The sequence below is a fragment of the Eschrichtius robustus genome, chromosome 11, assembly GCF_028021215.1.
Source record: "Eschrichtius robustus isolate mEscRob2 chromosome 11, mEscRob2.pri, whole genome shotgun sequence".
In the NCBI taxonomy this organism is placed as follows: domain Eukaryota; kingdom Metazoa; phylum Chordata; class Mammalia; order Artiodactyla; family Eschrichtiidae; genus Eschrichtius; species Eschrichtius robustus.
The window spans coordinates 58,573,882-58,600,499 of NC_090834.1; the positions used below are offsets into that span (position 1 = coordinate 58,573,882).

The window sequence follows — 26,618 nt, forward strand, 5'->3', positions numbered from 1 at the left end:
ACACAGGCACAGTAACCCCTGGGACGCGGCAGTACTTGGGGTGGGAAAGGCTGGGAAATTGGAGGTGTTGAGCCCTTGGTGCCTGGGTGCCAGGGTAGCTGGTTGGCAGGGGATGGCAGTAAGGTGGGCAGCTGGTGGGGGCCGGGGGTGCGGAGTGGGGGACAAATGGCATGAGCCTGCAAGGGTCTATATGGGGAGGGTGTGGTCTGGAGGCATCCCTGAAGGGAGAGAATGCCGCCACCTCTCCGGGCCTGCAGGACATGGTGGGAGGTGTCCAGCTTCTACCAATGAGGATTCAGAGGCCGCAGGACCCTGGGGGAGGGCCTGGTCTCGGCCTGGGCAGGGGGTTACCTACCGGCAGGAGGAGGCTGAAGGTGGAAGTTGTTACCAGGGCTGGGGCCTCACAGACAGGCAGGGTAGGAGGGAGGGAGCCTTGGGGACCAAGGACGGCCAGAGAGGAAGGAAGGGCAGGCAGGAGGCTGCGGGTGGGGCTGGCCCACTGCTTCCCACAAACCTCTGCTCGGCCACCAGATGCCTTGGGAGGCCCCACCAAAGGCTGGACGTAGGAGTGAACAGAGGAGAGAAAAGCAAGGTCCAGACTTGCATCCATGACTGAAAAAATGTGATCATAACAAATGAACAAGCCCCTGTTTAACCCCAAATGGAAAAAAGACTAGAAGGAAATGTAGAAAACCCTCAACACTGGCTGTTTCCAGGTACTTTTTAAAATCACCTGGCCCCAGTACCTAGAATGGTGCTGGGGCATAGCTGGTGCTCAATTATCATGTGGTGAATGAACTGCTATATGCTAAAGGGCGGGGATTGCTCATATAACACGGGCAGAAGTGGGATGGGAAAAGTTTTTAAGTGGAACTAAAAGATTGCCAGGCCCTGCCACCAGGTGCCTCCCCTAGGCCCTGGCCCAGGATGCCCACCCCCCAAAACTCACTCTCAGACACTCGGGCACCCCACTGGGTTTCTGCTCTCCCCCCCACCGGGGGCATGGCTGCCTCCTCCTGGGCCCGGGTACCCCGTGACTCAGAGCAGGGCTCAGGCCTGCCCTCGCACCTGGGGCCACGCCAGGCTCTAGGGGAGGTGAACTCACCTGGCTTGGGCCAGACCAGGCTAACGGCAAATGTTCCACCCCACTATTACATCCTGACTTCTGGTCCACAAAACCTGGTCACCTAAAGTCCACTGCCCTGCCCTCAGGGAGTGCACAGTCAAGTTGGGGAGACCATGATGCCCCCATCAGGAATCCCATAGGACGGGGAGGCCTGCGTCCTAGAAGTGTCCGGCAGAAGAGAGGAATAGGTGGGAGGCCAGAGGAGGGGCGGAGAGGGATTTAGATTGCTGCTAAATGCCATGGGCTTGCCCCGCACCCCTACCCTGTGGGCTCCTTTAATCCTCCCACCACCATGGGGACTGGAAAAGTCAGGTTTACACAGAGGCCAAGAGAAGAAACGTGACCTGACCAAGGTCACACGACTAGCGAGAAACCCAGCCAGAATTAAACCCAGGACCGGCTGGCTTCAAACCCCGTGCCTGTCGGCCCCAGGCCGTGTCAAGTACTAGAGGTAAAGGGGTGGCTTCCTGGAGAAGGGGGCGTGTGTGTCGGGGGCGTGACATGTCTGCATCTGAGGCTCAGCATCCCCAGAGTGTGAGGTGGGTGGAGGGAGCAGGGGTGCAGCTCAGGCTGAGCGCCCCACCCCCCCCCCACCCCCGTTCCATGGAGAAAACAGGGTGGGGCAGGGGAGGCCCTGCAGGGCAACAGGCCCAGCAAGTGAGGGGTGACAACAAACAGGGCCCAGTCAGCAGGGACAGGAGGGGAGGTAAGGCACAGTAATGAGCTCCCCGGGGCCTCGTGCCTCCCGCCGGGACCCAGGGTCTGTCACCACAGCAGCACCAGAAGGCAGAGTGCAATTAGTCCAGAGCAGCCTGCCTCGCCCAACCTCCCAGATACCTAAGCTCCTGGAGATCTGCCCCTGAAGCCTCCAGACAAGCCAGGCTGGGTGCCCTAACACCCTGCAGGGGGAACCTTGGGCCCAGAGACAAACACAGGCCTGCCCATGGTCACACAGCATCAACGACAAGCCTCTTGGCTGCGGGTCCGGGGCCCCTTCTTCCACTTGCTAGGTGGAGAGCTGTCCCAGGGGTCGGGCCCAGGGCAGGGCACACAGTAAGCTGAGGCTCATCTCTACAAATGACTAGACAGCCTGTTCCCCAGGAGGGGACACAGAGGGCCAGGCCCCGGCCCCACTGCAGGCCCCAGGAGGCCTGGGGCTGCTGGCCAGTCGCTGGGGAGGAACTCTGTTCTCAAAACTTTCTTGAGCCCTCTCTGTGCCGGGCTCCTGCTGGGCTCAGCAGGAAGATATAGACCAGCTTTGTCTGTGAGCTCGAGAGGGGCAATCACAGATAAACAGGCAATTACAGGGCAGGGTGGGAGGTGTAGGGCCAGCCCCACAGGGTTCCCATGTGCCACCTCCAGCCCCAGACGGAGCCGTGACCGGGGCACCTTGTTCTGGGCTCAGAGAAGGGGGTTGGAGCCTGGAGGCAGGAGGGTGAGGACAGCTGTACACCCAAAGAACAGCGCCAGACCCCGAGCCTCTGTGGGCCATGAGGCTCTCCAAGGCCCTCCCAGCTTGGACGCCCCATGACCACCCACGTCTACGGATCTCAGCAGTGGCCTCTGCCGAGGGCCCTACAGCACAGAGCTTCCCGTATCCCACAGGACCACTGGGGCCAGGCCGCAGGGATGCCCACTTGGGGGTGGCTTTGAGAGGTCACACCCCTGTTCAGAAGACATGACGACAGGACACCTACCACAGTCCCAGCCTTGGCGAAGGGCACAGCTCCCTCTGATGGCTGAGGGATGCCTCAGAGGACGAGAGCAAACTCATCTGCCCCTTGAGCCCTGCTTGCCCAGGAACACCCATTATGTTCCATGAATCTTAACGATCACAACACTGGTCACTGCAGCGCTGCACTGCACAAGGCCCTTTAAGCACAGTACCTTGTTCCATCCTCACAGCTCCCCGAGAGGGAGCTACTCTGATATCCCAACTTTCTGGATGAGTAACCTGAGGCTAATTACAAAGCTATGAAACGGCGAGGCTGGGACTCGCACCTGAGCCTATGAGACTCGGATGCCCGGTGCTCTTAAGCCCTGCCGCTAGTCCCTGCAGAAGGAGCAGAAAGGGCAGGGATGAGAAAGAGGCAATGACTTGTATTTGCTGGCGTGAGAACCCAGGATGCAGTCCCCATCAGTTACTCTTTAGAAACCACAACTCCAGCCTCCCTGCTTCCCCAAGGAGGGAGCTCTGAGTGTTGGACTTAAGGGCTGCACCGCCGAATGCTGCCACAAGAGGGCGAAGTGTCAGGACCGGAGCCCATTCTTTCCAACTTAAAACCCTGTGGTTCCGGTCCAGAATATCAGCTGCTTGGAACCATGAATCATGAAACAGGATTGTCTGGATCACTCCAGCTGTTCAGAGTGAGAAGAGTGAGGCCCAGAGAAGGACAAGGGCTGGCGAAGTCGCACAGCAGATACTGGCAGGGGTCTCCGGAGCCGCAGTTAGTGGTGTCTCCACACTGCGCATGGTTTAGGCAGCCTCCACATTTCATAGGTGCATATTCTGCACAGTGGGCCCCCAACAGTCAAGAGCAGACGCATCAGAACTGGGAGCTGTGCAGATTCCCAGCACGTGTCCCTGAGCTGGCAGGGGCAGGGAAGGCGATTCTGATGCTCAGTCAGTACTGGGGAGCCCTGGCATCACCCCGCCCCATCCCCACACAGGCTGTCATAACGTCTCACCTGCTCGCTCAGGCTGCACCTCCCCCATCTGATGGGGAGGGCGCCAGGCTGAGTTAAGTCTCCCCAGCACCCCTGCCTGACCCAGGCCTCACCTTTTGCCACAGTGACTCACGGGAAGCGAGGGACGAGCAGGCCGCCACAAACCAGCAGTTGCCCACCTGGCCCTGGTGCAGGTCGTGGGAGCTGATGCCATCCACAAAGAGGCGGGGGTCCTCGCAGATGTCCTGCGGAGAAGCCGAGAGGAGACCTCACTGTCTGCGTGGAGATTCGCCCGCCTCCCCTTGCCAACTGGGGCCCTGGGTCAGTTTCTCCAAATCCAGCTTCCCCCAGGGCTGCCCAGAAAGCCCTTCTCCCCTCCCCTGGCTGAAGAACTCTGCTCTTCTGCCAAAGTTTGGATGATGAGCAAATACTGTGGAAGGACTTCGAGGGGCTGGACCCGGGCCACCACCGTCCTCCTGCCCTCTGTGGTCTTCCCTGACCAGCAAGGGCTCAGTGTCCATCATCCTCCAGCACCAGCAGCCCTGCGGGGCCCATCCCAGCCAGCTCTCAGGGGCCCACAGTCACAAAGTGGGGTGAGGTGCAGGGCAGAAACACAACAAAATTGCACATGACGAGTGCAAAGGACCGGGGAGAAGCAAGGAGACAACCATCCCAGAACCCATGTGGGCACATCCTCGGGCTGTCTCATCTGACCCTCACCCCGCCCGAGCAGTGTGGCATTTTTATTCCATTTTATGGATGAGGAATGAAGGTTCAGAGAGAGGCAGTGATTTTCAAGGACACACAGCAAGCAAATGCCGAGCAGAGCTGAGCAGACACCCCCAGAGCTCCCCGAGTGCCCACCCCAGTCCCCTCCTCCTCACCCATCAGCAACTTCACTCTACAGAGCTGACAGCGAGTGACTGCTCTCCAAGGGGGGTGACAACACGGGGTGGGGGAGGTAAACACTGAGACATGCTTTCCTTCCTGCTGGCACCGTGATCTATCCTCACCATGGTCCTGAGAGGTGGGCATTGTGCTCATTTCACAGATGAAGAAACTGAGGCCCAGAGAGGTTGAACAACATACCCCAGCCACACAGCACGGGCCTGCCTCCACTTCAGCTGGTGCTCCTGAACCAGTTCAATCACAACAGAGCTACTGAGGTCCTACCGGAGGCAGCCAGAAGAGGGCAGCAGAGTCAGGAAGACAGTTCAAATTCCTGCTCCCTGGCTTCCCTGGTAGCACAGTGGTTGGGAATCCACCTGCCAATGCAGGGAACATGGGTTCAAGGCCCTGGTCCAGGAGGATCCCACGTGCCACGGAGCAACTGGGCCTGTGTGCCGCAACTACTGAACCTGCACTCTAGAGCCCACGAGCCACAAGTACTGAAGCCCGCCCACCTGGAGTCCGTGCTCCGCAACAAGAGAGGCCACCGCAATAGGCCCGCTCACCTCAACGAAAGAAAGCCCACGCGTAGCAACAAAGACCCAACGCATCCAAAAATAAATTAATTAATTAAAAAAAAAAATTCCTGCTCCCCATTTACCGGCTGTGCAACTTTGGGCCAGTGGCTCAACCTCTCTGAGCCTCCATTTCCTCCCCTGTGCAAAGGAAGTAGATTATTATGCTTGCAGGGCTGTGTAAGGACTCCACAGAACATGCAGGTAGAGCACTTGGCAGGGGAAAACGGGGCAAAGGGCCATCAGGTCTCACTAAGGTGTTCAGGACTCCTGCTGCCACCTCTGCCTGGGAAAACCAGAGTTTGGGAGGGCCAGATTGAGGGCTGTAACTCCCCTGAGGGCACGAGCACTCCAGATGGGATTTCAGCGTGACCCAGGGCCAAGCTGCAAGGGGCTCCCCCGGAGTACAGACTGCGGGATGCCGCAGGTCTGAGTAACACTGCCCCAGGTCGTGGAAACCCAGTGAGGCTGGTAACCCAGTGAGCTCTCAGGAAGCAGTGGCTTTGCCTCCCACCCAGCTGCCCTCCTTATCTTATCTCCCAGGCCCAGCTCAGAACTCTGAGCCAGAGGGAGCCATGACTTAGCATCTGCCTCCCTGGGGCCGGAAGGGCAGGCAGGACAAGGGTGGAGGGGGGCTTCGTACCTGGAGGACCCCAGCCACATCCCCACCATGGGAAAAGAGACAGCTACTGCCTGGCATCAGAGGAAGTGACTTCCGAGGCACCCCTCCCCCTTGTGGGCCCTGCACAGAGACAGGACCATCCCTTACACAGAGGAGGATGCCGAGGCCCAGGATGGGGCAGTGACGCCTAGGGTCATGAGGCAAGTGGATGGATGAGACAGAGCCTAGCCCCCAGAATAGAGCTCTCCTCCCCACTAAGCGGCACTGCCAGGGCAGCCTGTGGGCAGGTCCAGCCACCCCAGCCTGCCCCAGACACTTCTCTGGCCCCTGGGAGAGACTGAGCTCAGGGCTCAGCCAGGCTCGGCACTGCCCTGACTCCCTGTGACAGGGCAGAGACCTGGGGCAAATCTGCCAGCCTGGGAGGAAGCGGAGAGGAGGAGGTGGTCTGGGTGTGTTCCCACTGCCAGGAGAGGCGCGGGTTTGCCAGCTCAAGATAGAGAAATGACTTGAGGTTGGCAGCACCTGGGGTTGGCCCTGGAGTCCAGCGGCCACCTTGGGACACCCTGAATGGAACAATCAGAAACTGCTTGCAATGACTGGGCACCTGCTGTGTGCCCAGCTGTGCAGAACAACCCTGTGAGACACATACGGTTAGCATCCCCATTTTATAGACGAGGAAACCAAGGCACAGAGAGATTAAGTCATTTGCACAGGGCCACAGAGGAAGAGGTGAACTGAGATTCCAATTCAGTCAGCTCCAGAGCCTCCAGCTGGGCCAGGACTTATGAGTGACAAACCTACCATCCCTTCTCCATCCCCTGAACCTGTCCTTAGCCCAGCTTGGGGGACTTGCTATATGGCAATGAGACCAAGGGGTCAGGGGCAGCACAGACCCTCACCTTTGTTACCATAGGGCCCGGCTTCTCAAGACCAGTGTTTGTCCTTCCACCTTTCCTAGGCCATTGGCTAAGCACAGAGCGCAGAGCCAGTCAGAAAATTCCCAGCCCACAGGCAGAGCCCTTGAGGAGGAGAAGCCTGAGTGTAACCCTCCATGTGAGCACAGCTGTGACAGCAGGAACCCAGGGAGAGATCAGAGGAGGCTGCCTGCAGGCGGTGACGCCAGCAGAGCAGGCATGGAGGGGGCTGATGGGCAGGGAGGCTCCAGAGGGGAATGGAGACTCCAAATTCCCCCCTAAGATGGGATCCAGCCACAGCCTCGAGACCAATGTCACCTCTGACACCATCCTCCCCAGGGGCCCCAGCCAGATGTGCTCCCTCCCAACGCTGCCATCCCTGAAGTTCACCTTTGGGTCTCCCCCACCAGCATGAGAGCTCCAGGGCAGGGCCCAGGTCTGGCTCTGCCCATCTCCAGTGTCAGGAACAGGACTTGGCAGGTTCTGCTGCGGGCAGGAGCCCTGGGAGGAAGCGACAGCACAGTGGCCTGCAGAACAGGGCTGGCCAGGCACCTGCTGGGAGCCCGGGGCCAGGCCACCCCCAGGGCTGGAGTGACCACTCCTCCGGTCAACGTACGTCTCTGTGGGGCACAGCCTCCTGCTCCTGTGGTCACCTCTCACCTCTCGGCCCCTTCCAGCCTGCCAGACCAGCTCCACCGGACATAGGTCACAGCCCATAACCATCTCCTCCCTGAACCAGAACTTCAGGTTTCCAGGCCCGGTGCAGAAACAAGAAGGCAGCTAGTCAACGGATCCAGGGCGCCTTCAGCCCCTCCGCTCTCCCCCCTTCTCCTCATCCATCCACCTTCACCCCAGTCACCTCCTTCCCGGAAGCTAAGATCACAGCAGGAATCGATTAGAACGGGGAAACTGAGGCCCAGGAAGGAAGCAGGACCTCTGCCTGGGACCGAAAACAGGGCAGTGTTCTCAGGGGTTACAGCCTGTGCCCCATCCCCTCTGCAACAGACTTGCCTCCCCAGCCCATGCTCCCCGCCCCATCCTCCCATCCTTCAAGGCCACCGGAGCATATGCCAGGGAGGGGATCATTCCTGGGCAGGGCAGAGGCCCAGGTGGCTGGACTTGACGCAAACTGCCTGCTTCGCGGCATAAAGGGGCCTAATGCTCAGCACAGCCAAGGAGCGGGGCCTTCTCCAGGTGCTGGTGTCAGCATGAGCCCCAGACATGGGGCCGGGGACCACCAGGCCACCTTGCGAGAATTCTGGGAGGTTCCAAAACTGACGTCTGTTTGTGGGATCCCTATTTGTTCCCTTCTTGGTTCCACCAAAGGACCTGCAGGCTTATCATCCCCAGAGATGGGACAAGGCACAGTGCAGCAAGGGGGGACGTGGGGTGGAGCGGTACGCAGGGATGAGAAGCGGCGGTACTAAGGCCCTGGGCCTGACAGAGGAGGAAGCCTCCCGTCCACCCATCCCCTTGGGATTCCCCCTGAGTCACAGGCCTTCTCCTCCAGTCTCTTATCTCCTCTTATCTCCCTGGCCAGGCGCCTAAGGGAGGCCAGCAGATGTTTACCAAATGGAAAAAAACAAAGAAACACTGGATCTGGGAGGAGGAGGGTGCAGGCCGAGGCAGGTGCCCTGGGTGGGATTGAAGTGGACCAGAGAGTCCAAGAGATGGGACTTCCGGGCAGGGCTGGCTCTGGTTCCCCAACACCAGGCCAGCAGGAGCAGGTGGTGAGAGCAGACAGTTTGTCATCTGCCCCCTGTGTGTCGAACAGCACAGATACCTCAAGTCACTTCAACCTCCAGAAACCAGGAGCGGCAAGAACTATTCTCCCCATTCACAGATGAGGTAACTGAGGCCCGGGGAGGGGAAATGACTTGTTCAAGATCACACCTCCTGCAAGGTAGGGCCAAGGCCATCTGGCTCAAAAGCCAGCCTCCTCATTCCATTTTGGGAGAAAGAAGAGGGAGGCTGGCAGGCAGGGAGGCTGGCTGAGGAGATCCCCCAAGAGCAGAGAGGCCACAACTAATGTCAAGAGAAGGAGCTGGGGGTGGGGTGGGAGTGAAGATGGGCTTCCCCTGGGCCTTCGAGAAAGTTGGCTTCTTGCTCTATTTGTAAACAGTCAGGTCACAGGACCCAGGAAATGGGGCTCCATAGAAACACGGCTGCCTCGGGCCACGCTCCACCTCACTGGCCAAGGGCCGAGCAGCTGGGAGTTAATGGTCACCCGACTGGGCCGGCTCCACCCCACCAGCCTGAGGCAAGTGAGCCTGACTTCCTGCTCTACCAACCCCACATCCCGCATCCTGTCGGTGGAGCAGGGCCTGCCCGCCATCCCACCCTGCCACCACCTACAGCCCCACTGACAAAGAGCCGTCCATCACACACACCCCAGTCCAAACCGTCTCACCCCGTCATCCCACACCACTCAGCAGTGCCTGGCCCTGGACTGCCTCCCAACCCAGAACTGCCCCCACCGCCGCCCCTGGGCCCCGCTCAGTCGTCTCCCTCTCAACGCCAACCACCACAAGCTGCCTGTCACTGGCCTCCACATCCAAGGCAGGGGCAGCTCCGCTCCTCCTCTTTATGTGTCTAGGAACGACTAGGCACCAAGCCCAGTGAGAAAGGCAGCGAAGGAGAGTGTGCCGTGGCAGGACTCCTGAACTGGCAGGCAAAGGGCCCAGAGAGGGCAGGTGACTCCAGCAGGGTCACACAGCAGGGGGATGCAGAGCCCAGCGGGCCTGGCATTTCCTCCTCTCACTGCAGCAAGCCCAACCATCCCCAGCCATGCCTTGCCAGCCTCCTTCCAGAGCCACAGGATCTAAAATGTCTGAGTGATGGCCACAGGGCAGCAAAGGGTCAGGAGGGGAGCAGCGAGGGGGTGGAGTGAGAGGAGGGCAGAGAGCTCAAGCACCCAAGGGCTCACAAAGGCCTATTGAGGCCGGCCTCCTTCTCCACCCACCAAACAAAGGAGAGGGAGGAAGGCATGGGGGTTGGGGGTGCACCAAGGGGCAGGAGTCTAAGGCCAGGCCGGGGAGGCGGCTGGGAGTTCGGAGAACCAAGGCAGCTCAGCTCATGGGGCTGAGGTCCCCAGGGGGCACCAAGGACCCCCTATCTGGGACCGGGGAGGTGGGCCAGGGCGGGCAGGAGCCCTGGGAGGAAGGGACAGCCCAGTGGCCTGCAGGACCAGTGCAGGCCACTCTGCTGTGCCCCGCTGGGCGATCAGGGCACGTGCTTGCCCCTCCGGGACTCAGTTTCCCTACGTCTCAAGTACCCCAGTCCAAGCACATCGGATTTTGTGCACTGGAAGGGACTTGAGAGCCTGGCCTGTGAGAGGAACATGAAAACTGAATTTCACTTTCCCAAAATGTCCAGGGGGGCTGGAAGGCACTTTGTAAAGTGCAAATCTTCCCCCGTCACGCACTGCTGAGAGCCTGGCCTAAGATTCCCGCTGCCTCAGAGCACAGCTGCCCTGGCCCAGCCCTGCCGACCCCAGGGCCCCCAGGCTTCCTCTCCCCTTACTTCACCCCACACACCCCACGCTCCTGCCACGTCCCCAATAAGGCTGAGGTTTCAAGCTTGTGTCTTTCTCACACCCCACGCTCTCACCCCTCAACTCTGAGATGCCCCTCTGAGTACTGGAGGCGGAGTCTCCCCCGCCCCAGGCACCTCGGTCCAGCACCGTCTCCTGTACTGAAGTCCCTCCGGTGTGACCAACTCTCAGTGTCACCAGCACAGCCGCGGAGACTGGAGAGGGGGCCTGGGGCACTGGCCTTCAGCAGCCTCTCCATCACCCAGGCCCCCGGGGCACCCGCTCTCACACTCAGGAATCAGGGTTAAAGAGACTGAGATCGTGCCGTGAGGCCAGAAGCTTCTGTTCAACACATTCCAGCCTCAGCGACCAAGGCTGGGACAGAGGGAGCCGTCAGACAGATTCTCCATAATTCACAGATCCCAACAGTAATGGTGACAGCTGGCTTATGGGTGCCAGGCTTGGTGCCAGACGTTCATGCACCATTTCTTTTAATGCTCACAACAACTCTATCGGTACTATTATTTTTTACTATTACTATTATTACTGATTAACCATCGTAACAAATACCTTCCATGTACAGCAAATGACTATTTCAAAATCACTGTGACAATAATCAGCAAAGTAAATTCCCTCCACTTGAATGTCACTCTACACTGTACTAAAAAAAAAGGCACATCCGCATCACCTCATCTGTATCCGAAAAACGACCCTGGGACGAGGGTGGCAGAACAGAGGGCCCCACTTTCCTCATAAGGAAGCTGAGGCCCAGAGAGGTCCTGGCTGGGCAGTGGTGGCCATGGACCTGGGGGCCGTTCTCCTGGCTCCCCATCCAGGTGAAATCCCACTGAAGGCGGGCCCAGCATCAGCGGCTCCACTTGCTCGGTTGCCTGGGGCCTCAGAGCGACCCCTCCCAGTCACCCACTGTCCCCCGCAGACTGGGTGGGTCCGGGCTTGCCCACCTCAGCGCCAGTTCGGACCAGACACTGACCTTGGGGCGCTTCCACCTAACGGCAGGCCCTGGGGTGCCCGTATAATACAGTGAGTCGTCGGTGGCGGGGAAGGTCGGGTCCTCAAAGAGCACCTTCCTGCGCAGACAGGCCCGTTTCAGGGCCGAGTAGTTCTGGTCCCCGTAGGGCTTCACACAGGAGAACATGGTGGCCGCTGACCCGGGAGGGGAGGCCGAGACAAGGCAGCAGAGGGCAGCTCCTGGGGCACCTGGGAGGACAGAAAATCAGAAGAGCATCACTTCCTGAGGACTGGAGGCCCCGAGGGATACGCTGAGTGAGGTGGTCCCTGAGTGCTCCCTCCCCACAGCCCTGGGAAGCAGGCATCCTCATCCCCATTGTACAGGCCAGGAACTGAGGCTCAGAGAGGGGGAGGGACCTGCCCAAGGTCACACAGCCGGTACGCACAGAGCAGGGAGAGAAACCGACTAACTCCACAGCCTGAACTTCCTCATTTCTGATGCTCAGAGGTGACGCCAGGCCCGCGGGCCAACAGGGCACAACCACGATGGCACTCAGGGCCACCTGGCAGCACCCACGACCTCCCTTCCTTTGTTCCACCAGCCTCCCTAGAGCTCCCGGACAGAATCAGACCAGTGGTGACCCAGCAGCTCCCTGGCTGGTGTCACACCCACAGGAAAGCGGCAGCACTGTCTCCGAGTTTCCCTCTTCCGGACCCTCACGCCTTAGCCTAGAGCCGCAAGATCATCTCTGTCCTGTGTGGAAAACCCTTAGCCCTGGAGGCCCCTCCAGCCTTCAGTCACATCCATTCTCACCTCCTCCTTCCAGGACTCTGCCTTCTCCACCGCACTTCCGGAATAAATGCCTCCAGTTCTGTAGGGAGCGCTCTCCTTCATGCTGGTGACCTAACCTCCCCCAGGGACTCCCAGCCCCACCCTGTGACCTTCCAATCTCCAAAGCCAGACTCTCCCACACGGCCTCCCAGGCCTTGCAGCATCTCACACTCCCGGACAGTCAGTCTCCTCTTCCTGGGCCTCCGGGGCATCTAGCGCTGGTCCAGACCCATCTCCCCCTCTGACCTCCCCTCCCCCTCAGGGGTCCCCTGGCTGATGACCCCCACATCCCTGTGTTCAGCCTGGACCCCTCTTCTAGGCTTCCAACTGGCCCATCTCCTGTGAGGGCCAAATTCCGCAGCAGAGTCTGGACTTGAATCCACACGCAGCCCCGGCACACGAAGGTGCTGTGTCTATCAGCATCCTCCCTTCAGCCCCCCGCAGTCCAGCACCCTGAACCTTGTAGCCATGTGCTGACCAAATGCAAGAGACCCAGACTGGACTGACTCAGGAAAGGGCTCTGGGAGGGGAGGGTAGGAGAGGGAGCCGCAGCCAGGTGCCCTGACAGAAGCCGGGACAGCCAGGCACCTGACTGACAGCCCCACCTATGGCCCTGTATCTCACACTCCATCTGGGCTGCTGGCTCCAGCTGGGAGCTCCATATCCCCGGGCCTACTTATCATTGGGCCTGCTCAGGGCAACACTGCGACCCCCACCCCCAAGACACAGGCCCCAACTTCCCAGCCTAGCTGAGGGAAACTGAGGCAAGGTAGGCCAGCTTCTAGGGCAAACATGAGTTTGCGAGCAAACTGATATGGGTGTCAGTCCCAGCTGTACCACTCACCTGCTGTGTGGCCCTGAACAAGTCACTCAACCTCTCTGATTCCCTATTTTCTCATCTCCACGATGGGAACAATGTTGCTTCAGTAACTGGAAGATGCCAGTAAAATTAACCAGAGGCTGCGGAGACTGCTTAGCAGGCCAGAGGGAAGAGGAAGAACAGAAGTAGAAAAGACCCTCTCATTCCCAAGAGAGAACCTCCGTGTCTCTGGCACCTGCCATGTGCAAACCACCTGGCTAGAGGTTGGCGTTTAGGATTTGCTGGGTAGGCCTTTCATTGTTGCCATTTTTCAGAAAAGAGAACTGAGGCTCAGTGAGGGGAGGGAACTTGTCCAAGTTCCATGGCAGAGTCTGGACTTGAACACACATCCTCTGACTTTGGAGCCTCCATCTTGGCCTGGTGACCCCAAAGCATGGGCAGGGCTCAACCCACACACACCCTGGCTGAGCCAGCCCCACAGGAAAGGAAAGATGAGGGGATTCAGTGGAGGGGAGAACCAGGAAAGGAAGGAGGTGAGAATGGAGGGGCGAGGGTGGAACACGGATGGACAGAAGGGAGAGCAGGGCTGATGGTCCCTGCCTGCCGAGGGTCTGAGGGCTGGCTTGTCCTCTGCTCTGGACCCACAGCCACTTCATCTTCTGTCAATACATCATACAGGGCCCACCTGTCGCACTGCTGTGTGACCTCAGGCCAACCCCCTGAACCTCTCTGGCCATCCCTCTACCCGGGAAGGCCAATAACCCTGCCCCTTCCCACCCACCCTCCCAGCGTCGGAGGCCTGAGGGAAAGAGAAGGGGGAGCCTGGAGAGGCCCCTGGGCTCTGGCACACAGCCACCAGGAGCGCATGAGCATCACAGTTTCCTGAAAGGCCTGTTCAGGAAGCAATTTAAGCTGCAAGAATTAGATCAAAGAAGCTGAAAGCAGGAGCCCAGAAATCAGCTCTAGCAATTCCAGCGTTCAGAGCCCAGAACCCAAGGAGGAGCAGCGAGCTGGCCAAGGTCACAGAGCCAGGCCGGTGGAGAATGAGAGCTCTGGCCACCCTCCAGGCCACGCAGCGGCCAACGCTGCTGGGAAGGTTTGCTCCTAGGACAGAAGGGAGGAGCGAACAGAGAGGGGAAAGCTTGGCTTGGCCCAGGTCCAGAACAGGGACCAGGCCTGTCTGGCTGAGGGTCTGACCCAGTTCAGCCATCTCTCCAGCCTCACCCCTGCCCACCCGGCTGACCCTGGCCTACTTATGCCAGGCTCTCTGGCCCTGGCCTTTGCACAGGCTGCACCTCATACCGACTGTCCTCCTGCACCCTCGATCTGCCCCAAGGTCACCTCCCACGCCATCCACTGAGTCAACACGCCCAAGGGGTCAGAGTCACCAGCCTCTGAGCTTTGCTCTCTCCCTGTAGTTCCAGGCATAACCACTGACAGCTACAGATAAACCAGCAATCAGGAAAGCCAGCTTCTAAACCCTGGCCTCTTCTCCCTGGGTCTGAGCTTGGGGCTGGGGCACGTCCTGTCTTCAGGACACTGAAGTTTGAGCCAGGCACTAACAGGACAGCCTGAGCCTCCCAGCTGCCCCCCAGCCTGCCCTCTTCCCTCTGCCCCTGCCAATCTCCCTACCCCCCGCCATTCTCCATGCTGGGCCTAGGCTCCAGTGCTACGAGCTCCTTGCAGTCCACTCAGGGCCTCTGCCCACACTGTTCCATCCACACATGCACACCTGGAGAATTCTGGTCACCTTTCAAGACTCAGCCCAAGTACCTCCCACCTGTGCGACATTGTTCCTCCCCCTACCTCCAGTCCTGGAACCCCTGTGACAGCGCCCGTTACATTGTACCCCACCTGCATGTGACTTGTCTGTCTCCCCAGCCTACACCCCTCCAGGACAGAGCCCATGTCCAGCTCCTCTCTGTATCCCTAGTGTCGAACACTGGGGAGCAGGGGTGGATTCAGTGAATTTGGGTTGAATGAGCCAACACAGATGATGCATGAGGAATTCCTTCACTGATGGGAAAAACAGGTTCAAAGAGTGGCCAGGACTCCCAAGGGGGATCAGCTTTCCATGTCAGAGCTGCACCAGCTCTCAGGTCTCCTGAAGGCCAGGGCTCGCCCATTCCCACTAGATCAGGCCTCTCTCTCTCTCTCTCTCTCTCTCTCTCTCTCACCCCTCCTCCCCTCCAGCTCCTGATGTTGTCCATGGAAGATGTGGCAAAAGCCCTGGAGCTCTCTGCTGTGGCCCAGCCCTTCTCTAGCTCTTGACGGTGACTTGGCTTTAGTTTCGCAATGTCCCCCTAAGCTGTGAGACCTGGACAGGCCATGTCACCTCTCTGGTCTGCATGGTCCTTGTGTGGAAGGAAGAGATAATGTGCCAGGGCCTCTGGGAGGATCAAATGAGACACGGCCGCGTGGAACAGCACTTTGCATACTTTAATGCACTGTGTCCCTGGCGGATGTCAGCACGGATGTCTGGGTCACATCTACGATGTGCCTCCCCTGCCAGGAGGGTTACAACAATTCAGGGTTCCTGTCCCCAAGGAACTTCATGGTCTAGTGCAGCCAACAGACACAAGGCAGCATGGAATATGCATCATTCCAGCAAGAGGGACACAAAGAAGCCTTTGCAAAGGCCTGGACCCAGAAGTCAGCTGTGCTTTAGGAGAGAAAGGCCACTCCAGTCAGAGAGAATAGCTCAAGCAAAGGCTCAGAGGCAGGAAAGCACAAGTTGATTCAGACCCAGCCTGGCACAGTGGGATTCCATAGACTGAGCATGGGGGCACTGACCCGGGTCAGAACAAGGGCATGGGAGCACCCACCAGGGAGCTCAGGGAACCCAGTCTTCCAGCAGGTCAGTCAGACCTGAGTTTGAATCCCAGCTGCGCGACTTAGCGCTGTGTGTCCTTGGGTAATTTACTAATCCCTCTGAACTGCTATCAGCCCTTCCTGGTTCCAGCCTCTAAGGTGGCATCTGCCCCCGGGCCTGCCCCATAGGAGCTCTATCTATCCTCACCTTGGAAACAGTGTGTACCTCCTTCCGGGAGGGTGTGCCCTGATCTGCTGTCCCTGGACCTGCTGGAGGTGGCAGGGACAGGCCAGGGGTGCATGGGCAGAGTAAGGGCTCATCTTGCAGCAGGCCACACGGAGCCAGCTACAGCGGGGGCAGATACCACTGAGCCTTCCTGGACAGTTCAGCCACCGCAGCCAGGGGGAAACAGGAGACAGTTTCAGTCCCATTTTTTAGATGAGAACATAAAAGGAACATGTACAAAACCTGCAGCCCATTAGCTGGACCTCAAGCCTCCAGCCTCCTCATCACACCAGGGCTTCCCAAAGCAGGCCCCAGGTTAGTACTGTGACCATTTTAGGGGTCGCTCTAAGTTGCTTTACGTGGCAGTAAGTAAGTCAGTAAGAAAGTTATTCCCCATCCACTTCTCTCTCAAGGAGAACTTAGTTCGGTCCAGCAAGTCTTGAAACCTTCACGGCCCTTGCCCACCTACTTAACAAAGGAAGAGCCAGCCCCAGGCTCAGAGCAATGGCACCTGCCTGCAACTGAATGGATTTTTCTGTTGTTTTAATTTAGTTTTAAGATTCTTCCAGTTACCTTGTACTTAGAGAGTAATACTGACTTTCTATTTAGAGTAAATGCACAGTTTCCTTTAAAAAATATCAAGGAAAAAGGAAGGTGATTTCAAGAAATCTGTTAAGTTCCCGGTGGTGCAGGCAGGAACTGCAGCATTTCATCACGCCTGGAGGGCAGGGTGCTGCCCAGGAAGGAGCCAAGACTTCGTTCCAGAACTGTGTGGCAGGGGAAAGTCACCTTACCTCTCTGAGCCTTGGGGCTTCCTCTAAGAGGTGGGATAGCAGAGCCAGCACTCAGAGGGCCAAGAACAGCCAAGGCCATTTGAAAAAGAGCAGCTGGAGGACTCACACTCACAGGTGACAAGACCTTTCCCAAAGCTCTAGTAACTGACACAGTGTGGGGCTGGCATAGGGTAGACAACCAGACTAACAGAACAGACCAGAAAGCCCTCCAAGACAAGGACACCTGATTTGGACAAAAGGCGACACCACAGCGCATTAGGGAAAGGATGGTCTTTTCAATGCATGGTGCTCAGCTGACTAGCTATCCGTGTGAGAAAAGCTTCATCTTGACCCTGACCGCACACCACGCTCAAAAGCAATTCCACATAGACTGCAAATCTAACCGAAAGGTAAAACAGTAAAGCTTTCTGAAGAAAATATTAGAAAAAGAGCATATCCAAATGGCCAATGGATGGAAGGAAAGTGCTGGACTTCACTAATCATCAAGGAAATGCAAATTAAAAGCACAATGAGAAACCACTACGCCCTGACTGGAATGGCTGCAGGGAAAAACACCACACACACACACACTCTCTCTCCCAAGTCCAGCTCTTTCACGTTGGTGGTGGGAGTGTCAACTGATACAACCACTTTGCAAAACCATCTGACCACATCAGTTAAAGCTGAACAAATGCATACTCATTACTCATTCAGTAATTCTACTCCTAAGTATATACTGAACAGAAACACGTGCACATGTTCACCAAAAAACAAGTACAAGAATGTTTAGTGTAGTAGTATTTGTTATAGATAAAAATTAGAAACAACCCAAAATGTCCATCACCAGAAGAAAGAATGAATATGGTGTTTAATGGAATATTATACAGTAATGAAAATGGACAAATTATTGCTGCATGCAACTCATGGATGGCTCTCTTGAGCACAACAGTAAACAAGAGAAGCAATACTTCGATTCCACTGATGTAAAACTGAAAAGCAGATATAAGCCATCTATGGTGAGTTGAAGGCAGGATGGTGGCTGCCTTTGGGGGTAGTGACTGGAAGGGGTAGGAGGGGGGCTTCTGGGGTTCCAGTAACACTGCTCCTTGATCTGAGTGGTGGCCGCATGGATAGGGTCACAGAGCTATGTATCTATGACTTACGCATTGTTCTGTAGGTCAGTTGTGCTTTAATAAAATCTTAAACAGAAAAAGCCTGTGCAGGGGCCCTGGGAAGAAGGGCTAGCTGAATCTAGTGACTCCGATCCCACCAGTTTTGGGGACATTACATACCCGTAGGGTCCTGCCTGGCACCCAGGGTGGGAAGACCCAGGGGGTGTGGAGCAGGGAAGAAGCCCGGGCTGGGTCACAGCACTAGTCCGGACTTGGCCTTTTTCATGCACAGGCTGTGACCTCCTGCGAGCCACCTCCTCTGTCTCTCAGGACACCTGTGGCTTTGACCCTTGAGGTGCTCAAGTCCAAGAGAGGATCCCACAAGGTCGGGGTGGCAGCCCCACACCCCACTGGGCACACACCTCCAAAGCTTCCTCTCTGAGGAGGGGTTACCAACCAGCCAGGCCCCATCCTCAGGAGATGTTCTCAGCCCTGAGGGCAGGCAGGGCCCTCAGGGAAAGGAACTGAGCTGAGGCAGAGTGGCAGTGAGGGTGCGGGAGGAGACCACAGGCAAGGCTGCCCAGGATCCCAGCCAGAGGTCCCGGAAGGCCAGGCGCAGGGATCGGGCTTCATCCTGAGGTGATGGAGAGCGTGAAGGGTGCTGAGCAGGGGAGGGACTTGAGATCCACCTGGCTGCCACATGGAGAATGCACTGGAAAAGGACATGACCAGGGCAGAAAAACCAGAAGGCAGGCCAGAGAGCCTGTGTGCCCACGTGTGAACGCAGAGCTGGGTGGGAGGCAGACCCAACTCTACTTGGGGACCAGCCAGTTGTGGGAGTGAAAGGAGAGTGCAGGAGGCCTGCTGCGGGTCCCTCCTCTGTGCCCCAGTTCCCACACCCCACAGCGGGTGCCCATGGCGCAGCATGGCCCGGCAGTGGGTGTCATCCAGGGCCGGCCGAAGGAGCCAAGGATGCCCGACAGACAAAGCCCCCCGACCCCGGCCCCACTCCCTCAACCTCCCACCATATTCCACTCCAAGCAACAGAGCCCCCCTCCCCTATGCCACATGACCAGGGAAGGGCTGAACAGCTGCAGCTTATAATTCAGGGAACGGTCAATTCTGACGTGCTCATCTTCTCTGGCACCCCTCTGGGCTGGTCCTGAGCTGACAGGAGGGGGTCAGATCCTCACGGCAGTCCCAGGGCGGAGAGGCACAGGGTGACAGGCACAGACCAAGAACTAAGCCAGACACACTGTGGTCAGTGGTCCCAGAAGCGATGCATGTTGCAGGTGGGGCAATAGGGGCAGGAAGAATGGTGGTGTCTCTTCAAGATGGAACTGGACAGGGCAGGGATGGAAGGCTAGGCGGGAATCTGCAGGGGGAGCGCGCAGGCAGGATGCACTCCAGGTGGAGGGAAGGCAGAGAGCATCAGGTAACAGCCGGAAGGCCAGGGTGCAGAGCTTTGAGTGGGGAAAGCTGGCAGGACCGGCTTTGCAAGACTGGGATGCCGGCTTCGGGAAGTGGGCTCTCACTGAGGGCAGGGGGCAGCCAGGGAGGGGTGGAGGGGTGAGACCGAGGGTCAGGTGCTGAAGTAGTAACGCGGGCCAGGGAGAGCCTCAGCCAGAGCCAGGGCAGGGAAGGCCAGAGGCCAGGGAGGGGGCCTGGAGCCTCAGAGTTTGGGCTTTATCTATGAGTTCATTCTCTTTTATTGTAGAGCCACTCCCACTCCTCTCTTGCCCCACGAGCCACTGTTTCAATAACATGCTCAACACATCTCTCTCTGTCCGACTGTGGTTGTGTTGTGGCCTCCCAGGGCCCCATCTCCCCCATGCACTGTGTGCTGAGGAACAGATGGCAGGGTGTGGGGGGAGAAGGGGTGAGGAGGGTGAGCTGTGCTGGGGCCACAGGGGCTCCGGCAGCGGAACCACGGGGCCAGGCCCAGTGAGTCACTCTGGCCAAGGCCGAGCAGGCGTCACCGGGACTGGGAAATCCTGTCTTTCTTCTCCACTGCCCTCCCCTTATGGTTTCTGTCTGTGTCCAATCCAGTCTCCACCCAGCTGCAGTGATCTTTCTAACACGTAAACCCGACCAAGCGCTCTGTGCTAAGAGACAAGTGGGTCTGGAGGGCAGGGCCAGGCATGTTTGGGGCTCAGGGTCTCTCGCTGGTCCTGGAGGACAGCGGTCCTGGGGCGCTGATGTCCCACGGCCGTGTATATGAGGGAGAAGCTAGCCTCGGGGCTGGCTCGCTGTGTGGCCCTGGCTGAGTCCCGAGGCCTCTGCCCCTCAGCGGTTCCCACTGGGACTTGGGTGTTGTGAGGAGGGGGCCGGGAAGCCTCAGTAAGCAGGTGAGATCCAGCTGGATCTGCCGGGCATCAGCAGGGACGGGAAGAAGCTGGGAATCTTCGTGGGCAGCAGGCTGGCCAAGGCTCAGCATCAGGCAGCCTGAGCAGCTGGCTTGGGCACTGAAAGTCACTGGGCCTGGGAAACCCAGCCCAGCAGCACATCTGGTGAGAAAGTGCAGAGGGAGGGGCAGGTGCAGCTGAGCACCCAGCAGCAGCAGCTCTTCCCTATCCTACTGGGGCGGGGTTGACACCTGCAGCTGCAGCTCACAGGTGCTGCTCACTCCCCACAGGGGGAACAACCTACAAAAACGAGACTTGATCAGGTCACTGAAGCTGCCTCAGCTCCACTGTGCTGTGTGACCTCAGGCAAGACCCTGCCCTGTCTGGCCTGCAGGCTCTCACCACTGAATGGTGGAGAGGGGGACACTTCTTGCTCTTTTCCGATCAGCTGTGTTTGTCACCAGGACAGCCTCTTTTCCTGCTTCCTGCATAGGTAGTCTGTGCCTCTAGCACCACCTGCCTCCAAGAATCAAGGTTGGAAACCAGGTGGGATGGTGCCCATTTCTCAGACTGGGAAACTGAGGCTCAATTCCTAGGTCAAATTCCTGCACACCCTCAGAAATGAGCTGTACTGTTCTCATTGCACAGATGAGGCCCAGGGGGCACAGAGAGGGAAGAAATGCATTCAGGACAGTCAGGGGCCTGTCTCATGTCAGAGCTCTGCTCTGCCTGGCCCACCATTCCATCCCTCAAGCAAAGGCAGTGACCCACTCATCAGCTCCAGGAGTCCCACTCAGCTGCATGCCCCCATTCAACCTTCCCCCACCTGCTCTGTGCCTGGCCAAGGGGGCAGCGAAAAGTCGGACCGGGCTCAGCCCGGGAGGTCAGCCTGGTGAAGGAGAGACAGCAACCCCAGTACCAGCCAGAGAGATCTGCTCTAAGAGGGCAGTGACGCATTCAGACGGGGCAGGAAAGGCTCGAGGAGGAGGCGGCATCTAAGCAGGAGCTCATAGGGTGGGCTGTGATTTTTAAGAGACAGAAGTGGAAGGTTCAGAGGAAGACGGAACCTTCTGGGAGGAGGAAACCATTTAGGCAAGGCGGGAGGACAGGGTGCAGGGGAGAGGAAGAAAGAAAGGGCTAGCATGGCAACACTGCCACAGCCAGGTTATGGGGACCCTGAAAGCCAGGCTAAGGACTCGGCAGCGTGCCAGGGTGTGAGCTGGGCTCCTGGAGGATTCACAAGAAGTCTGGATGGAAAGGAGGCCAGGACGCAGGCAGGGAGACCAGGCTGTAGAAATGGCCCTGCAAAGCATGGCCTTGGCCATGGAGATCCAATGGAGACCCACACTGGGGCAGGGTCCACAGCACACAGCCAGGCGCTGTCTGGGAGTTTGGCTGGGGGTCCTTCCTTGGAGGCACCAGGAGGCTCACGACCTCCCAGGATGACAACCACGTCTCTGGGCGAGCAGCGTGTTGGCAGCACTTCCAGGCTCCAGGCACTGCTCTGCCCCATGTCACATTCCTGCCCAAGGCAGCCCTGAACGCCAGTGCCCCCTCTCCCCATGCCCAGAGGAGGAATCAGAGCCTCAGAATGTCCCGTCCACATCCGCATCCTCAGATGGGGAGAATGAGGCCAGGACGGGACAAGAACAGTTACCTCTTTGTGCCTCAGAGTTCTCACCTATGAAATGCAGGTCTCCTGCTCTGCTGGCCCAACCTGCCCTCACCCCTGGCTCCCCTCACACATCTCTGCTCTAGGCAGGACTTAGCCCCAATTGTCCTTGGTATACTCATCTGCAAAATGGGGCTCCCGGCCTGGCCTTCACAGGGTGATGGTGGGGATCAAGTGACCCTGCACAGCACTGGGGTTATTGAATGAATGTCTGAGATGCACTCCACTCTGGAAGGCTTAACCTACTGTTATGTTAAGGACCCCAGGATGGGGTCTGGTCTCTGGGTCAACCCGTGGGGACACGCCAGCATGCTCCCCTCTTCCAAACATCCCTGAGCTCTGCCTACCGTGGCCTCAGGCTGGGCTCGGGGCCAGAGGTGCAGCAGCCCAAGCTCTGCCGGCAAAGGCTCCTAGGCTGAGGCAGAAGCAGACACTGAGGGTGACCCCCTGAGGGAAGCCAGCAGCTGTGGGCACCCAGGAGGGGGACCTCTGAGAATGGCGCCTGCAATGACACTGCAGTTGGCTCCTGTGGTAGGCTGAATAACTGCCCCCAAAGATGTCAACATCCCAATCCCTGGAACCTGAGAATGTTACCTTATACGGCAAAAAAGACTTTGCAGATATGATTAAGGATCTTGAGATGGAAAGATTATCCTGGATTATCCTAGATGTAGTCACAGGTATCCTTAAGAGGGGGACAGAGGGAGATTTGACTCCAAAAGAGGAAAAGGCAATGAGGTTACGGAAGTAGAGAGAATGGGGTGATGAGGTCATGAGGAATGCCGACAGCCACAAGGAACAGAGGCTCCCCTGGAGCCTCCAGAAGCAACCAGCCTGACACTTTAATTTTAGCTCTTAAGACTCTTTTCAGACTTTTGACCTCCAAAACAGTAAGAGAATAAATTTGTGTTATTTTAAGCCACTAAATTTGTGTTAATTTATTACAGCAGCGAAAGGAAATGAATACCATTAGTATCATTCCTGTGGGTAAGTATGTAGTCTCACACCTCTCTCCTGCTCAAGGAAGTGAGTGAGTGAGGATGAAGTTGTTACTCCTTGAACTGCTCCAATGGAAAACAAAGTCACCCCAAACTTCAGTGTCTTAGTTACTATATTATTAGTAACACACCAGTTGAGTCCTACCACCTCACCCTGACTGGCAGAAGTTACCCAGCAGTGGGCAATGGGGCAGGGGCTGGCTAGGCAGGGGCAGGCAGGTCAGGCCAGCAGGCTCTCTGCCTTTTGTCCCCCAGGCTGCAAGATCCTGAGGTCATCCTGGGCGTACCCTGAAAGTGCTGGCCAGCTGGGTACCAGTGAATGGGCTTGGTCTAGTCCGGCCACCAGTTCCCTGTCTCACAGCTGACCGCATGCACCACTGTGGCAGAAAACCACAGTCCACACCCACAGGCCACCATAGCCTCAGCCAGTAGCTCCCTCATACCCCTAGTCCTGGGAAAGCTGAGACCCCTAGAAACACATCCTTGAACAATTAGAACGGGGAGCAATAACTGGGGCCATTACAGGCCAGCAAATGCTCACATTTCACAACTTCCTACATCCAAGCCTGAAGGCTGGCTTCCTAAAAAAACCTGGATTAGAACTCCAAAGGGACTTGGCCCATTTTGCCATTAGTGAGCAGGGAAAGGCAAGGCCTGAGGCCAAAGTGAAGTCAGCAGCTCGGGCGTGAACTAAAGTGAGGCAATCCCAGGGCATCACCATCAACCCAGGGAGGAGGAGAAGCTGCAGAGTCTGGGGCCCTCAAGGCAAGGCCTGGGAGGACCACTGCCAGACAAGGAATGTTTTGAGCAGAAAGGGCAAAGCATGAAGGGGCAGAAGAGGTCTCTGGAGAGGCTAGAGGGGTGGAGGGGAGGGGGTTCTAAAGGCACTCAAAACACTTGAGGACCCTGGGGCAGAGAAAGGCAGGGGTGAGGTGAGAAGACCAGCAGCAGACAGACTTCTCACCTGCCAGGCCCCAGATAGTGAGGCCGGACACAGGAGGGCTGAGAAGGCCACAGTTCTCAACCACTGAAGCCAAGAGGGGCTTCCACTTCAATGGGAGAGACCCTGTTTCCTTTCACCCTTCTTCTCCCAAAGTCGGCCCCTCCTTCCTCTGGGTTGTCCCTCCCCCAGGGAAGAAGGGATTAAGTGATGCTGATTGTTAGGTACTATTAGTTATAATGACTACCAGACACCATGTACTTCGTAAAACACTTTTAGTGACGTGATTTAACTTCATCATCAACCCCTAAATCCCTATGATTAGGCAGCATTTACCCCCATTTTGCATATGAGGAAACTGAGACTCACAGGGGAAGTTCCCTGCCTCAAGGTCACGTGCAGAGCGAGTCTCAGCGAGGAGGAGGCTTGACACAATGACAGGCCCTGCAGGTAGGAGAGGTCATGGAGACAGGCTTCCCTGTGGCCACTGGGGGCTCCGGGAGGGCCACCTGTTCAGGGATCAGGGCTTCAGGGCTGTCCTGAGAGCCCACAGGGAAGGCAGGGGCAGAAGCAGGCAGAGACAGCACTGGCCTGGGAGCAGTGGCCTGGATGTCATCCCCAAAAGCCCACAGGCCTCTCACACTTCATCGACTTCCCTCAAACCTGCTCCACCCCCAGTGGTGGCTCCATCTCAGATAGGGCTCCCCTACCCACCCTTCCCCATGCTCCACCACCCCCTCCTGTGCAGGCTCTGGGAAGCCCTATCAGATGCCCTCCTCAGATGCCAAGCCTAGCCCTGGGTGTGGAGCTGGGGAGGGGAGAGGCGAGGGGAAAGAGGAAGGGGCCTCTCCCTGCTCGGGCCTCCTTAGCAACTCACCCACCACAGAGCCAAAGATGACACTTCTGGGATGCACATCTGATGATTTAATGCCCCTCCCCATGGGCTATCATTCAGTTACATGCTTCCAGGCCTTTACCCATCTATTCCTTGGGCCTGCAGTGCCCTGCCCTTTCTTTTCTGCTTGGTGAACTTTTCATCCTTCAGCACCCAGCACCGATATATCCTTTGCAGTGAAACCTTCCCCAGCTCCTGGGCAGGGACTGGCTCCCAGCACTGGGTGCAACTCCGGGCAGGGGCTTCTCAGTTTGACCCATCTGCCTCGTCAGAAGAGAGGTTCCTCAGGGCAATGACCCCGCCTAAGCACCTCGACGTCCAAGCTCCCAGCTCTGGCCTGAAGCAGCAACAGCTGGGCCCAGCCTGCCCCGCCCTCAGCCTGGGAAAGCAGCCAGGCCTCCCCACCCCCACCCCAGGACTCTGGGGACTGCAGCAAAGGCCAGGCCCAAAGACCCTGGGTGGGAGGCTTTCAATCCTTGCAGCAGAATACAATAGTTCCTTCAGGAGGCCTCGGCACTCATAGGGTAGGCTTAGCCCCACACTCAAACACCCTCTCTTCCAGGAAGTCTGCCCAGATTTCTCCCTCCCCAGAATCCTACGAATAACTGCCCTCGGCACTTCTCTCTTCAATGCTGGTGTAGGGAGAGGATTCTGATTTGAGAGCCAGGGCAACCCAGGTGCAAATTCTGGTTCAGCAGCCCTGAGAGAGAGAGTAGGTCACTTCACCCTCTGTGCCTCACTCTCCTCCACCCTGTGGGGTCTGGGGCTGAATCCCACCACAGGAAATGAAGCCTGGCGAGAACTTGGCACCTGTTAACGATCTGTCCTGCTTCACCTCTGGAACCCAGGTGGGTCTCCTCAGACTCCCAACTCTGAAAGGTGGTGGCAGGATCAGAGCAGCCCAAGATCCATTCTCCCCCAGCTCTCCCTGCCTCCCTGGCCCCCTCACACACACACCCAAGCCCAGCAGCCCAGGAAAAAGGCCCCTATTCAACCTGGGAAGATGGTCAGGAAGGGAATCGGCTGTGGCCTTGCCCCCTTTCCCAAGCCGGGGGACGGGAGATGGGGAGGTACCCGGGAGGGGTTGTGGAATTGAATGGGTGGAGGCCTGGGAAGGGACACGAAAGGGGAATTGTGAGGAAGAGGAGGGGAAGAGCCGGTCATGCCCCGGGAGGTAAACCCCAGCGCGTAAGCACCATGAAACCAGCTCCGGAACACTCGGGTGCAGTGGGAAGAGGCCCCTAGCCTCGAGCGGGGATGGGGACGAACCCCCGGGGCCGGGGCGGAGCCTGGAGGTCCCCGCCCCGCCCCCCCCGGGCCTCAAAGCCAGCGCTCACCTCCTTCCTCCCCGGCTGCAGGATGTGCAACCCCACACCCACCGATTCGTGCTCACAGGGCACGCGCTGGCCCTCTCTGCACCCATACACACGCACACACCTCCGAAACACACATGAACACACGCGCGCTCGCACACGCCTCCCTCTGCGCAGCACCTCCTACCTGCCGCGCCTCCGCGGGCCCTACGGACTCGGGGATGCCGGGCTCGGCGCTGGCACTGGAGCGGAGGCTGGACCGGCCCCCTCAGCTGCCTCTGGCTCCGGCCGGAGATCAGCTGGGGCTGTCCTGGGGCGGGGCTCGAGCTAGAACTCCCGGGCGGCCGGGCCCGCCCAGCGGCCTCCGCCCATTGGGGGACAGAGGCGTGGCTTCCAGCCGGGTGGGAGGGCCAGGATTACAGCGCATGCGAACTGGCGCCGAGCTGTGAGGTGAACGGGCAGGGAGGTGGCTGCAGAGTTCCCGCTGGAGAGTAGGCGAGGATTTGGGGGCCTGCGCGGCCCAGCCCGACCCTTCTCGGCTTGATCGGGCCCGCGTTCTCCGTCCCTCCCTCCCAGCATCTCCGGGAG

General features: G+C 58.1%; 1 protein-coding gene across 1 annotated transcript in view; it reads right to left on the reverse strand.

Moving 5' to 3' along the window:
• Positions 1 to 26,335, reverse strand: part of CAPN5 (calpain 5) — a 53,609-nt gene extending 27,274 nt beyond the window's left edge. The window contains exons 1-3 of the mRNA XM_068555847.1: positions 26,218 to 26,335; positions 11,316 to 11,542; positions 3,907 to 4,038 (exon numbers count right to left, since the gene is read on the reverse strand). Of these exons, the coding sequence (XP_068411948.1) occupies positions 3,907 to 4,038; positions 11,316 to 11,480 (297 nt within the window). The 5' untranslated portion in view covers positions 11,481 to 11,542; positions 26,218 to 26,335. The remainder of the gene's footprint in view (positions 1 to 3,906; positions 4,039 to 11,315; positions 11,543 to 26,217) is intronic.
• Between the last annotated feature and the right edge of the window lie 283 nt (positions 26,336 to 26,618).